This window comes from Danio aesculapii, chromosome 24, assembly GCF_903798145.1.
Source record: "Danio aesculapii chromosome 24, fDanAes4.1, whole genome shotgun sequence".
NCBI classification, from domain to species: Eukaryota; Metazoa; Chordata; class Actinopteri; order Cypriniformes; family Danionidae; genus Danio; species Danio aesculapii.
The window spans coordinates 5448109-5464205 of NC_079458.1; the positions used below are offsets into that span (position 1 = coordinate 5448109).

The following is a 16097-nucleotide window of genomic DNA, read 5'->3' on the forward strand; positions in this document are numbered from 1 at the left end:
CACTTTTAGCTTTTCATTTGATTGAGTTTAATTCATTAATTTGTTTATTTTTTTCCAATTTATTTTTTATTATTTTGATTTAATTTATTTGAAATTTAATAATTTAATTTAAATTTAATTAATAAATATTTAATTTAATTTAGTTATTTAATTTAATTTGAATTAATTGATTTAATTCAACAGTTGTGATCAATCGGGAGCTTTAGCTGAATACTTTTAGCTTTTCATTTGATTGAATTTAATAAATTAATTTGTTTATTTTTTTCCAACTTATTTTAATTATTTAGATTTAATTTATATTAATTTGATTTAATTTAGTTTAATTTAATTTGAATTATTTGATTCAACTTTAATTCAACAATTGTGATCAATCGAGAGTTATAGCTATAAACTTTTAGCTTTTCATTTGATTTATTTCAATTAATACATTTTTAAATTTACTTTAATTATTTAATTTGATTGAATTAAATTATTTAATTTATTTAATTGAATTTAATTGACATTTGAATTTATTTATTTTATTATTTGATTTAATTAAATTGAAACTTAATTAATTTTTTATACCTGTAACCATCGACTTCCATTGTATTTGTTTTTCCTATTAGTCAATGATGACCAGTTCATAACATATATCAAACTATATTCACCAATTTGAGTTTCTTAATTATATTATTTGATTTGATTTGATTTAATTAAAATCAATCTTAATTAACATTGTGACAAAGTAGTGTGTGGGGAATAATAAATTAAATTAAATAAAATTGTATTTAATAATATAATTAGATTTAAATTTAATTAAATATTCCCCATACACTATTTAAAATCACAACGTAATGTTTCTTTAGGGCTTGGAATTATTAAATGCATAATAACAAAGAGCACATTTAAAGGGACAGGGCACCCAAAGTGAAAATCTGCTGGTCATTTTTACTGAACCTGAAACTATTCCTTTAAATAATAAAAAAGTAGATTTTTTTTAGCTGAAACAGCGGGCATTTTGGGGTGAACGCTTTCTTTAACACATCTTTATGATTTCCATATCACATAATACCATGATTTAAAAAAAAAAAAAGACTAAACGATGTTGATTTCTTTAGGCATGATACGCAAACAACTGGCCTGTTTTAAATTAAAGTGTGCATTCAAAACACCTGAGACATCATCAATAACGTGGAATAAATGACCTCTTGGGGATTGCATTTTTATTTGGACCTATTAGACATTCTCAAGCTTGCTAAATACATCGTAAATAGTTAATAATTCCTATATTAACTGGACCTAGTGTAAACAAAAACAATTTAAATTAACAGTTAAAACTAATAGTGAGCTTGACACCAATCATGATAAAACTGCAGTCACATGTAATATTCTGAGTCATTAGTCACTAAAACTACGAGCTCTATTCCTGCTCCGGGATTCAAGTAAATGATTCTGGATTTTAGTCCATGATTCTGTTCTTCAGAGTCACACAGGGAGCTTGTGGTTTTGTATTCAGACGTGATTTGTTGTGTTGTAAAAGTGCCTTCATCAGAGGGTACAGAGGTGATGCTTTTCTGTCATCTCACACAAACATACTTGGAATGAAGCTATTTAAAGGGACAGTTCACCAAAAAAAAAAAAAAAAAGATTCTGTCATCATTTACTTACTTATAAAGTTCTGTTGAACACAAAAGAAGATATTTTGAAAAATGTTGGAAAGCTGTAACCATTGACTTCCATTGTATTTGTTTTCCTATTATGTAAGTCAATGGTTGTCAGTTTATAACATTTTTCAAAATATCTTCACCAGTTTGGGTTTCTTTTGTTGTACACAAAAGAAGATATTTTGAAAAATGTTGGAAACCTGTAACCATTGACTTCCATTGTATTTGTTTTTCATACAATGTAAGTCAATAGTTACCGGTTAATAATTTAAAAAAAAATGTTTTCACAATTTGAGTTTCTCTTTTTTTCTGTTGAACACAAAAGAAAATATTTTGAAAAATGTTGGAAACCTGTAACCACTGACATCCATTGAATTTGTTTTTCCTATTATACAAGTCAATTGTTAACAGTTTATAACATTTTTCAAAATATCTTCACCAGTTTGAGTGTCTTTCTCATATTGAACACAAAAGATATTTTGAAACATGTTGGAAACTGTAACCATTGACTCCCATTGTATTTGTTTTTCCTATTATGCAAGTCAATGGAAATTTTCTGAAAATATCTTCACCAGTTTGGGTTTCTTTTGTTGTACACAAAAGAAGATATTTTGAAAAATGTTGGAAACCTATAACCATTGACTTACACAGTAGATAAAACAAATACAATAGAAGTCAATGGTTACCAGTTAATATTATAAAAAAAATGTTTTCACAGTTTGAGTTTCTCTTTCTTCTGTTGAACACAAAAGAAGATATTTTGAAAAATGTTGGAAACCTGTAACCACTGACTTCCATTGTATTTGTTTTTCCTATTATACAAGTCAATGGTTAACAATTTATAACATTTTACATATCTTCACCAGTTTGAGTGTCTTTCTCATGTTGAACACAAAAGATATTTTGAAACATGTTGGAAACCATAACCATTGACTTCCATTGTATTTGTTTTTCCTATTATATAAAGTCAGTGGTTACCGGTTTATAACATTCTTCAAAATATCTTCTTTTTGTGTTCAATAGAACAAAAATAATAACAATAAAGGTTTACAACCACTTAAAGGCGAGTAAATAGTGAATAAATGTTCATTTCTGGGTGAACAATCCCTTTAAAAGAGATAATTCAGCCAAAAATGAAAACCAAGATTATTTATTCACCCTGGTGTTTTAATGCAGAATATTTTACTAATGTTTGCTCATATTAAAGTGGTAAATAGCAAAGAGTATTAAACTGGTTTCACAGAATTGATATAATACAACATGAGGCATATATTCCATGTTTTTTGGAAATATATGAAGAACTGGTGTAAAACAAATAGAAATCTAATTTAATCTCATTATTTAATAAAAATCCTGACTTTGACTGTTGATCTCTGTGCACGACTGGATATTTACAAGACTTTATAAGCGCTGTAGTTCACTCTGACCCAGAGAACAAAACACAAGTGCATTATTAAAAACAAAACAAAAGAAGAACAATAAAACATTATAAAAGTGTCTGTGTACATCTGAATGTCTCTGGAATGTTAACTTGGAATTGCGACAAGCATAACAGACAGATTTATCTCAGCAAAGTGTATTTTATGTCTATTTATTTTAACTTCTCACACCTTTAAACTGGAACTATGGCATTCAAGGGAGGTCTCCAAAAATGAAAACATAAAAGTTTTGTTCTGTTCAACACAAAAGAAGATAGTTTGAAAAATGTTGAAACCTGTAACTATTCCACACTGTAAAAAAAAAATCGACTTCCATATTGTAAAAAAAAAGTAATGACAAAAAGTCAAGACAACAAACATTTTTGTTGCTTTAATTTTTTTTAAAGGTTAATCAGGTTTCATCTAAATCGTTTATGTTATACAAAGTTTAACTTAACATTTTCAGTCAGTTTGATTAATGTAAGAAACTATTTACTCAACAAAAAAATTAAGGCAACAATAGTTTTTTAATAGTGAATAGGAAAACAATACTTTGGAAGTCAACAGCTAACAACATTCTTCAAAATATCTTCTTTAGTGTTTAACAGAACAAAACAACTCAGATTGGTTTGGAACAAGTGAAGAATGAGTGAATAATTTTCATTTCTGTATGAACAACCCCCATTACAAGAATCTTTTTTTTTTTTTTTAAATCAAAGTCAGGATTTTTGTTTAATAAAGCATTTAAGCTATGTGTTTTACACCGACCACACACCTCCAGAACATTTATAGTATTAAACTCCTTAAGTAACAATTCAGTGATAATTAAGTATTAAATTATAACATTTGTGCTCCAAAAAAGACATTATTAGATCAACACTAAAAAGTAAAAATGACTCCATTTCCATTTTTTTGGGGTGAACTATCCCTTTTAACTCAACCTATAAAACGATTAAATATAACAGAAATACTTCACCCAAAAATGAACAATTATTCACTATTTACTCATCTCTTTCTTTCTTCTGTTGAACACAAAAGAAGATACTTTAAAGAATGCTGAAGCCATTGACTTCCATAGTAAATGTTTTTCTTACTATGAAAGTCAATGGCTTCCAATTCTGCGACATTCTTATAAATATCTTTCTTGTTTGTGTGTGTTCAACAGAAGCCCTGAAAGCACTCAAAGTTAGTAAACAGTTAGTAAATTTCATTTTCAGGTGAACTATCCTCTTAACTCAAGTGGTTAGACGGTTAACCATTAACTCCCATCACCCTGGAGTTAATGTGCTCTAATAAATTTGATTCTTCATTACATTTATAAGTAAGGACCAAATGTATATAATCTAACTGAACGTAACTGGTCCCCACACTATCAAACTAGCTCTCGCTTTTAATCCTCTTTTTATACGTTTCTACTAAACACAGCTTTAGACGAAGCAGCTTCCACCATTGTCTACATAATTCATGGCTTCATGGCATCGATTTTTACAAGCATGGAATGAATGAACGAATGCATTCAGGCAAACAAACGCGCACTCATTCACTCACGCTTCTTCCTATATGTCTACACGCCCTCATGTCTTCTTCTTGAGACGGTCATGGGCGACCTGCTCTACCTCTACAGCTGCTTTTTGCTGTTTTTGGAGTGGTTCTGCTCAGTTTTGGACGCCTCCTGCTTGTCTGGAGACATCAGCTCCAGAAGATCCACCAGAGCCTTCTTGATGTAAGCGCCAAACTTGTGAGCACCCTGAAAAAAAAGAGTGGATATAAATAAGCTTATCTTGTGTTGCTCATTAGCATATGTATATTTGTGTTTGCATGTTTTTAAAATAATACTAATAATGATTCATTCGGCTCAGTCCCGTATTTATCAGAGGTCACCACAGCAGAATGAACCGTCAACTATTCCAGCATGTTTTACGCAGATGATGCCCTTACAGCTGCAACCCAGTACTGGGAAACACCCATACACCCTCATTTACACACACATACACTATGGCCATTTTAGTTTATTCAATTCACCTATAGCGCACATGTTTGGACTGAGTGAAACCGGAGCACCCAGAGGAAACCCACGCCAACACGGGGAGAACATGCAAGCTTCACACAGATATGCCAACTTGCCAACCCGAGACTCAAACCAGCAATCTTCTTGCTGTGAAAAGACAGTGCCAACCACTGAGCCACCGTAATAGAAATAATAACCACTGAGCCACCTTACTAAAAAAAATATTCTAAAAATAATAATAGATGATATCTAGATATAAATATTTGATATTGGCCACACAATTTATGTTACATTTTTTGTTTTATCAGTTTAAATGCTTAGCAGTTTATTAGTGACCAAAGTAATACTGAAATCATATAGGTTTATACTTTGTATTTTCTCTCAATGTCGGGACAGATCCACACACCACCGCTAGAGGGCACCACTAACTCAGTTAGCTTTCTTGTGACTCCAGAACTGTAATTTAGTTCTCTTTATTTCAATGTGATAAATAAATTACTACTCTGTCAATAATTCTAACTGTTTATATATATATATATCTTTTTTCTTTTTTTTATTTATTTATTTATGTTTATTTTTTATAAATTTGTAATATCATCTAAACTTACAAAACTTTAAGGTATTAAATGTCAGGTGCTAGGCTGTAGCACTGAATAAATGAAGACATAAGGACAGATGACTTGCAGAGGATAACAAATGTGCGTCCTGCAGCTTTATTTATAATGTACTGTACATAGAGACATGACGCCCGAATTGAAGTGGTTACTGCTCCTTCTTGTGCACTATGATGAACAATGAAGGGGCAAACCATCAATCTGCTTTGATGACGATGAACCTCACTGAACTGGAATTAAATTTTGATTAATCGGAAAACCAAACTGAATCAAAATTGTGTCCCAGAATTGTTTTGTATGGTCAAATATTGCATCATTGGCTAAAAGTATTGATATGATATCATATCATGACAACACATCTGATTTATACCCGTCACTCCTTTTGCAAAAAAGAAAACAAACAAAAGCACATACACTACCTGACAAAAGTCTGGTCAAGTTTTAGGAACAACAAGTAATAACTTGACTTCTAGTTGATCGATTGGTATCAGAAGTGGCTTATATAAAAGGCAAAGGCCTCTAGATTACGCTTATTTGACCAAAATAAAATATGATCATGCCTTGATTTTTATTTATTTAATTAGGACAGTAAGGTCTGACTTTGCTTAGACAAAAGTCTTGTCACTGAACAGAAATAATGTCCAGTATAGAATATAAAGTCATGCTGCAGTGGAAACAGAATGAATATTGTGTCTGACTCCATCATGAGCTTGGAGGACTGCATCCATACATCTCTGCAATGACTCAAATCACTCATTAATAAAGTCATCTGGAATGGCAAAGAAAGCGTTCTTGCAGGACTCCCAGAGTTCATCAAGAGTCTTTGGATTCATCTTCAATGTCTCCTCCTTCATCTTACCCCAGACATGCTCAATATTGTTCATGTCTGGTGACTGGGCTGGCCAATCCTGGAGCACCTTGACCTTCTCAGCTTTCAGGAACTTTGATGTGGAGGCTGAAGTATGAGAAGGAGCGCTATCCTGCTGGAGAATTTGCCCTCTCCTGTGGTTTGTAATGTAATGGGCAGCACAAATGTCTTGATACCTCAGGCTGTTGATGTTGCCATCCTCTCTGCAGATCTCTCACACGCCCCAATACTGAATGTAACCCCAAACCATGATTTTTCCTTCACCAAACTTGACTGATTTCTCTGAGAATCTTGGGTCCATGTGGGTTCCAGTAGGTCTTCTGCAGTATTTGTGATGATTGGGATGCTCAACAGATGATTTACAGAAGAATCGACCTTCTGCCACTTTTCCAAATGATCAACTACAAGTCAAGTTATTATTTGTTGCTATTATAACTGGGATCGACGACAAGACTTTTGTCAGGTAGTGTAATTAGAGTCTAAAAGTATTGACCTCTTGATGAAGCCTATTAGACATTCTAAATGTAAAAATATCCCCGTATGGGATTTTGTTTGTGTAATTCATATATATTAATCTACTTACAGTCTGCGGGCAGGAGTGTTTGCAGGAAATATGAAAGTTGATCATGTTTTCTCCGATGATGATGTAGGACACGCCGTACCCATCATCTGCAACCTGTGAAGAGCGTTAAGTTGAAAATAGATTAACATGCACACAGAAATGTAAAAATTCGAAGTTATGATTTATATATGCAATAATGTGCACCTTTAGTAAAGCTGCTTTTGAAACAATGATTATTGTGAAAGCGCTATGAAAATAAACTTGAATTGTGAATATGTATGAATAGTTCTGACCGGGCCAAATCCACCTCCACAGGTGGTGTAGTCTGGGTGATTCACAAAGTCAAACAGCTCCACCTGCTGCAGAGGTGTCTGACTGGTGGACAGACGCCACGTCTCTGAAAGCACCTGTAGAAAGCACACATAACATAAAAACAAATGTATATTACATCATAAAAATAATCTTTAAATAATAAATCACAAATCCAACAAAAGTATTGTACATTTTAAATACATATATTATAAATAAATGTATACAGTCACATGATAAAAACTGACAAAGGATGTCTATATTGTAATAATAATTGAAAAAAAAAAGATTATTACATTTTACTTTTTATACCAATGTATTTTTATGAATTTTTTTTTTGGAAATTTTATTTTGACAATTTTTTTATATAGAATTATAGAATTTTTTTCTTTCTTTTTTAAATATTTCCCAAATGATGTTTAACAGAGCAAGGAAATTTTCATAGTATGTCTGATAATATTTTTTCTTCTAGAGAAAGTCTTATTTGTTTTATTTCGGCTGGATTAAAAGCAGTTTTTAATTTTTATTAAAACATTTTAAGGTCAAAATTATTAGCCCCTTTAAGCAATTTTTTTTTTCTCTCGATAGTCTACAGAACAAACCATCATTATACAATAACTTGCCTGATTACCCTAACCTGCCTAGTTAACCTGATTAACCTAGTTAAGCCTTTAAATGTCACTTTAAGCTGTATAGAAGTGTCTTGAAAAATACCTAGTCAAATATTATTTACTGTCATCATGGCAAAGATAAAATAAATTAGTTATTAGAAATGAGTTATTAAAACTATTGTGTTTAGAAATGTGTTGAAGAAATATTCTTTACGTTAAACAGCTAATAATGGGGCTAATAATTCTGACTTCAACTGTATATAGAAATATTTTGAAGCTTTTACAGAAAAAAAACATGTATTATATAAAAATTAAAATATTACCATGATTTATCGACAACATTCCTTTATTGTTTTTCTTTAATTTTAAGTAATAATATTTTTTACTATAAAATTAATTTAGTAAATTATTAAATTATTATTCTTAAATTATTTTTAAAAAATTATTAATTATAAGTGATTATAAATGAAGATTATTAAAATGATTATTAAATACGATTATAAAATAATTAAATTATTAGATTTCTAATAAATGTCATTACACCAAATAATCGAAAAGTAATTTTATCTTTAGAATGAAAAAGATTAGATTAAAATATTAAACAAGTATTTAACTTTAAAGCATTATTCCACTTAGACTAATTCTGTTTACTACATTAAAAATAACTATCATAAATACAAATACAAAAAATTAAATGTGAATGATTTAGTCTTAAACGTGAGCTGCACATTTCTAACAGGTTTTGTCAACCATCTTCCAGTTGAATCAGCTTTAGCTGCAGTTTCCATGTTGAGCAAGAGCCGTTCCCACACCTCTTTGAGGAAGGGCGACTCTTCTCCCAGGTATTTGGAGACGATGTAGAGGCAGAAAAGGTGTCTGTCTATCCCTCCTCCGGTCATGGCCATCCTGTAGAGCTGCTGGTGTTTCTCTGATGCTGTCCGGAAGAGACGCCGACAAACCTCCTTACTCTAGACACACAGAGATGATCGATGTGAAATCGAAAATTACAAATTACATTTATATTCTGTATAGCAGGAAGCACATTAACATACTGAAATAAAGGTCTCTGCAACTTTTGGTTAACATACTTTAAACTCATGCATGTGTATGTGTGTACTTGTTAATGTGGTTTATGAGGACACATTTGTATAATGATATAGGTATGATCTAGATATTATAATGTTGAGGTGATTTATGTAATTTAAGGTTTAAAATCATACTTAACCTGGTCTTTTCACGTTCAAAAATTGTCACAGGTGAGCTAAGAGGATTGAGTATAGGAGTAGGATCATATACTAAGTGGTTTTTCCAGTATAAAATACATTATACCAATGGAAGTCCTCATAAATCACAAAAAACAACTTGTGTGTGTGCTAGACATGCTCTTCTGAAATATGTCTGAATATATTAGGAGTTTCCGATCCTGCTCCTGAAGGCCAGCGTCCTGCTCATTTCAGCTCCAGTCAGCATCAGCACACTTTACTAGAAGTTTCTAGAGGCTGCGTTTAGACCAGTGCGTTTTCCTATTAAAACGCATACATTTTTTCTTCATATACTCAGCTGACATCCAGCTTTGGAGACATTTTGAAAGTTATTTCAACAATCTCTAAAAATATCAAAGAATGGTATTGATCCTGATCCTAAAATGTGGGTACTAGATGATATTAGTTAACGTCACATTACTTATCATGAACATTGTATTCGATTTTTTTTTCTGTTTTGAAGAAACTCACATTTTATGATTTTATTTTTATGACAATATTAGTCAAAATATTATTATATTACATTTATAATTTTTCTTGACATTTAAATCTTACTTTTTTCAAATATGTTTTTACAAATACAATTGTTATGTGTGTATATTGTTTTATAGATGTATACTACAGCGTAACTGTTAAACATTTGTCAGGTAAAAGCACACATTAATTTTATTTGGCCTTTAAACAGTTTATATATATATATATATATATATATATATATATATATATATATATATATATATATATATATATATATAGATAGATAGATAGATAGATAGATATAGATAGATATATAGATAGATAGATAGATAGATAGATAGATAGATAGATAGACAGACAGACAGACAGACAGACAGACAGACAGACAGACAGATAGACAGACAGATAGACAGATAGATAGATAGATAGATAGACAGACAGACAGACAGACAGACAGACAGACAGACAGATAGACAGACAGATAGATAGATAGACAGACAGACAGACAGACAGACAGACAGACAGACAGACAGACAGACAGACAGACAGACAGATAGATAGATAGATATCAATTTTTATGTGAATTTTGTTCCCCTTTCTCTTATTTTCTTGTTTCTTTTCCGGATATATATTATTTTTTATTTATGACTATCATTATTATTAATCATTGCATTTCCATATATATTCATATTGTATTGTGTGTTATTCCCATGTGTATAATGAAGATGGTCATTTGAGATTATTCTGATATTATGACATGCATTCTCACCCTGGATGTAAATAGAGCTTTAATTTTTATTATTTTTTCCTTTGATGCAATTTTTCTTTTTATAATTTAACAAAATTTGAGTATTATGTATAGTTAGTACACTCAACAATAATGTACGTAAATTGTATATCACTTAAAGTCACATATTGAGATTCAAATGTATGTTGAAATGTTGTATGATTGTGCTCAGCTGAGTGTTCACAATAAACATAAAATAAAATATGACTAATATTTTTTCATATATATCAGTTTTATATTCATAACCTTTTTATAAATATTTAGCACAATTTAACTAAATCATTAAACATTTGTTGGGCAAAAGCACACATTGACTATATTTGGCCTTTAAATACTTTATTAATTGTTATGTGATTTTTTTTCCGCACTTTTTCTTATTTTTTTCCTTCATTTCTAGATATTATTGTTTTGATTCATTACTATCATTATTATTATTAATCATTGCAAGGCTTTTTAACTGTTTATATTGAGTTTCACAAGCATAGCTGCCAACTTAAATGTCACTTTCTCCTATTAAAATTTAACACCAGTAGCTTATTGAAGCGCTGGGCGATATGGCAAAAATGCAATCTCGATTATTATTTTCCATATTGAACGATAACGATGTATATTTCAATATAAGTTGTTAATGCTTCCAGATTTAAAAGTGTACCCCAAGAATGACTAAAGCCACAAAAATTAGAGGGTCCATTAAATGGCATAACATATTTTCGGCCGATACATTTTCGATGGCCAAAAATTCGGTACATCTATTTATATCAACACATGTTTAGATTCCCATTGTTGCATATTTCTGCTGTGTGATTGGCTTTTAGATCACTATTGAGAAAAAAAAATCCAGATCTTATCATTGTTATTGACATACATTTTATCAAGGTTCAATATAATATCGTTTATCGGCCTGGCCCTAGTTTATAGTAATTTGCTTTTTATTTACAGTCTACAATGTTGCACTATCCTTTTACAGTTACAGTTTTAACTTCTGACATGCATATTCAGTTGTGTCATGTGGATCTTTTCTGAAGTGCAGTGGAAACGCCAGCATGAATGAAGGTTTTCTGGTGTAAACGCAGCCTGCAGAGCCAGATCGGCTGGTTGAGGTGTGCTGTGTCAGGACACTGCGCCTCCAGAAACCCGTCTGGACTCCTCTGTGTTTTCACCTCTCCACCCTCCAGCGCTCTGACGAAAGCACAGCTCTCGCTGGTGCAGGAGCGAACCGTCTCCGTGCGGCCTTCGCGGAACAAACGGGTCATCGACGCCTCATACGTCAGACTGAACGTGCCTCGATTCTGGAAATGAGGGGGAAATCAAAACTGATGAATATTTACACTACATAATATAGCATGAGTAAGGAATTAAGTACAGTTGAAGTCAGAATTATTAGCCATCCTGTATATTTTTTCCCCTGATTTCTGTTTAATGGAGAGAAGATTTTTTTCAACACATTTCTAAACATAATAGTTTTAATAACTCATTTCTAATAACTGATTTATTTTATCTTTGTCATGATGACAGTAAATAATATTTGACTAGATATTTTTTAACATACTAGTATTCAGCTTAAAGTGACATTTAATGGTTTAACTAGGTTAATTAGGGTAAATTTAGAGTAATTAGTCAAGTCATTGTATAATGGCGGTTTGTTCTGTAGATAAAAAACCTAAGGGGGCTATTAATATTGTCTTTAAAAAAAAATTTAAACTGCTTTTATTTTAGCCGAAATGAAACAAATAAGACTTTCTCCAGAAGAAAACATATTATCAGACATACTGCGCAAAACTCAGTTTCCTTTGGGAAATATTTTTAAAAAAGAAGAAAAAAAAACGTTTCACAGGAGGGCGAATAATTCTGTTTTCAACTGTACATCCAATAGATTGTCATCTCAGAATAAAGCCTGACAGGTTTATCGGCAGCCCGAAGCAAAGCAGAGCTCATTTAATTCTTTAATTAAATGAAAAGCTGACAGAAACAAAAATAGCTTAATGGAGCATACACTAACCTGCACATTATTCAGCCTAGATAGGGCAAACCTAAACCTAAACATAATTTAGACAAAAGCCCTCATTGACCATTTGGCCTTTAAAGATTGAACAGAGAGAGAGAAAAGTGTGAATTATTTAAAAAGACTTGGAATCCATTTATGAATTATATTAAAACAGTACCACATGAATCGATTTGATGAAATAGTTTTTCCCCATTGGTTTATACTGTACCCCCCCCCCCCCTTATTTATTTATTAGTAATTGATTTTTATATACTGTGTGTGTGTTTTACTTTAGTTTACTTGTTGCTTAGTTTAGATGTTTTGTATCGTTATCTTTAGAAAAGGCAAAATAAAAATATCGAACAAAAATACTGTTTATATTTGAATAGTAATGTAGTTTTCCTTTTTCTCCTATTTTCTTCCTTTTTTTTGAGAAATTATTGTTTTTATTATTTATCAACATTTTACAGAAGCTATACATCTATATAGACAGACAGACAGACAGACAGACAGATAGACCAGACGGATCAGATAGATAGACAGACAGACAGACAAACAGACAGATAGGCAGACAGATAGACCAGACGGACCAGATTGACAGACAGATAGACCAGACAGACAAACAGACAGATAGACAGACAGATAGACCAGACGGACCAGATAGACAGACAGATAGACCAGACGGACCAGATAGACAGACAGATAGACCAGACGGACCAGATAGATAGACGGACAGATAGACCAGACGGACCAGATAGACAGACAGATAGACCAGACAGACAAACAGACAGATAGACGGACAGATAGACCAGACGGACCAGATAGACGGACAGATAGACCAGACAGACCAGATAGACGGACAGATAGACCAGACAGACCAGATAGACGGACAGATAGACGGACAGATAGACCAGACAGACCAGATAGACGGACAGATAGACCAGACAGACCAGATAGACGGACAGATAGACCAGACAGACCAGATAGACGGACAGATAGACCAGACAGACCAGATAGACGGACAGATAGACCAGACAGACCAGATAGACGGACAGATAGACCAGACAGACCAGATAGACAGACAGACAGCCCAGACAGACAGACAGACAGACAGACAGACAGACAGACAGACAGACAGACAGACAGACAGACAGACAGACAGACAGACAGACAGATAGACAGATAGATAGATAGATAGATAGATAGATAGATAGATAGATAGATAGATAGATAGATAGATAGAATATATCCAACCAACGTCATCATGACATGCGTTCAATTCAGTAACCAGTCTCTGTGTTAACCATTAGCTTCACAACATATGATATTGCCAAAATAAAAGCAAGCTATCAAGTCACGTTGTCTGTAAAGCCTCAGTGGATCATCTTCTCTCAATGAAACCTGACTCTCACATGGTATATACAAGAATCAGAGTGAAATTCAACACCTTTTAAGACCTTTTTTTAAGACTCTTTCTATACATTAAGACATCACATTTTGACTTGCAGTATATTTACTAAATTCTAATTGCAAGAAACTAATCCTAAACTAAAACATTATTCAAATAATAAATAAAATAGTAGGAATAACAGTAAGAGTAAACAAAGCTACATAATGTCAAATCTAGCAGAACTTTATGGATTTCATAAACGCCAGCATCCAAATTAATATCAGGCAAACTTAAGCATACAACTAGACATTATATAATCAAAAATCTACTAAATTTAATACCATGTTAAACAGCATTTTAGACTTTTTTAATACTTTGAGGGCCATAAATCTGTCTACATTGATTTATCAACTAATTTAAGACACCCTGTAATCACTCTCGAGATGCTCTGTGCTGCAAACATGCAGATCTTGACCACACACAGATCATCAAGCAGACCCGCCTCACCCTGTAATACGCCAGCTGGAGAGCGATCTGAATGAAGGCGTCCGGGCTGATCTTACACTTCTTGATGGCGCCTTTGCCGAACTCTTGAATGGGAAACACGTGAAAGTCAAGATCATCGGCCAGAGCCTGAGCCACAGCGAGAGAGCGCTCCACACGCTCCTGACACTAAACACACAAACACATCAATTATTCAGAGTGACTGTAAACAGAAGAAGAGGAGATGCGTGTGTGTGTGTGTGTGTATACAGGTTTGGCTTGTTTACAAGGACATACTGTAAATTTGTATAATGACATGGGTATAAACTAGGTATTACAACACAGAGGTGGTTTATGAGGACATGTCTTGTGTCCTCGTAATTCAAAGTGCTTAAATAATTACCTTATGGCATCTTATGGCATTCAAAACATGTGTGGTTGTGTGTATATGTGTGAATATAGAGCTAAATAGAAAAAGTATAACAATATTACTAAATATTAAAAAATATATATTACTATAATATTAATATATTACTAATATAGATAAATGCACAGTTTGTTTAACGTAAATGAAAAGGTATTATCAATACATAAATATGCAACATTACAATATTTTAGGCAGACAAATTATTCAGCAATTATTTTAAAATATCAGTAATAATTTTAAAGACAATAAATGCATGAAAAACTATTAATTCGAGCTGAGAATGTGTGCGTATGAGTGTATGTGTGTATGTGTGAGTGTATGTGTGTGTGAACGTGCAATATTTGTATGTGCGTGTGTGCATGCTTGCCTGTGCGGGGATGTCCCAGGTCAGTCTGGATGGAGGAGGCAGAGTCGGGGCCACGTCTCCTTTACAGTGACCCTCTTCATTATAACCCAGCTGGAAACAGTCGGTGGTCATCACATACTGACAGAGAAACAGATGGACAACTGGATTACAACACATTATGAAGGTTATACAGTTCAGCCAAAGATGTGTCACTATATTAATCAAAATGTATATATTATTAGTTTAAATAGTGCTGCCAGTGTTGCTATTGCTATTAAAAAATAGAGAAATTCTGAAACAAAATGAGATGTAAATATATTTCATAAAAAAAGGTTGAGAAATAAACATGAGAAAGCACTTAACTTACTAAAACTGAAACAGAGCTAAATAAAAAATTAAATGACAAAAGCAAACGTATAAAAATCAGGGCTCAAAATTGCGACTATTTTTGTAGCATACGCACCCGAAATTTTTATCTATGCGACCTCAAAATATATTTGGGAGCATCTGTGCAAGTGCATAAAATTGTTGCCATGCGACCGGTTTTCATAGCAAAATGTTGACCACATGTGCAGATTTAGAAGACACTCAAGCATTATGCATTTTTGCATGCAGCGCTCAGGAATGGTTTAAAACAGTTGACATGTCATCTTGTTGCAGTAAACAAAGCCCACAATGCTTGTCCCGCCTTCAAGCTCTTCTTATTGGCCCACTTCGCAGGAACAGAACATGAATGGATTGGTTAATATCAGCTGTCAATCACTCGGTTCCGATGATAGAAATCTACAGACGCGAAAATGTAAAGGTCTGGATACGAGAGAATCAACACAACACTGACAGATTTAGTTTTAGAAACCACCTAAAGTTACAAATAATGGCACATCTGATCAGTGATCATGTAATGAATG

The 16097-nt window shown here is 32.5% G+C and overlaps 1 protein-coding gene across 1 annotated transcript in view; it reads right to left on the bottom strand.

Moving 5' to 3' along the window:
• Positions 1–1185: 1185 nt before the first annotated feature.
• Positions 1186–16097, bottom strand: part of LOC130218156 (carnitine O-palmitoyltransferase 1, liver isoform) — a 55658-nt gene continuing 40746 nt past the window's right edge. The window contains exons 13-19 of the mRNA XM_056450233.1: positions 15211–15327; positions 14441–14605; positions 11720–11848; positions 8846–9001; positions 7407–7520; positions 7135–7227; positions 1186–4808 (exon numbers count right to left, since the gene is read on the bottom strand). Coding sequence (XP_056306208.1) covers positions 4680–4808; positions 7135–7227; positions 7407–7520; positions 8846–9001; positions 11720–11848; positions 14441–14605; positions 15211–15327 — 903 coding nt within the window. The 3' untranslated portion in view covers positions 1186–4679. The remainder of the gene's footprint in view (positions 4809–7134; positions 7228–7406; positions 7521–8845; positions 9002–11719; positions 11849–14440; positions 14606–15210; positions 15328–16097) is intronic.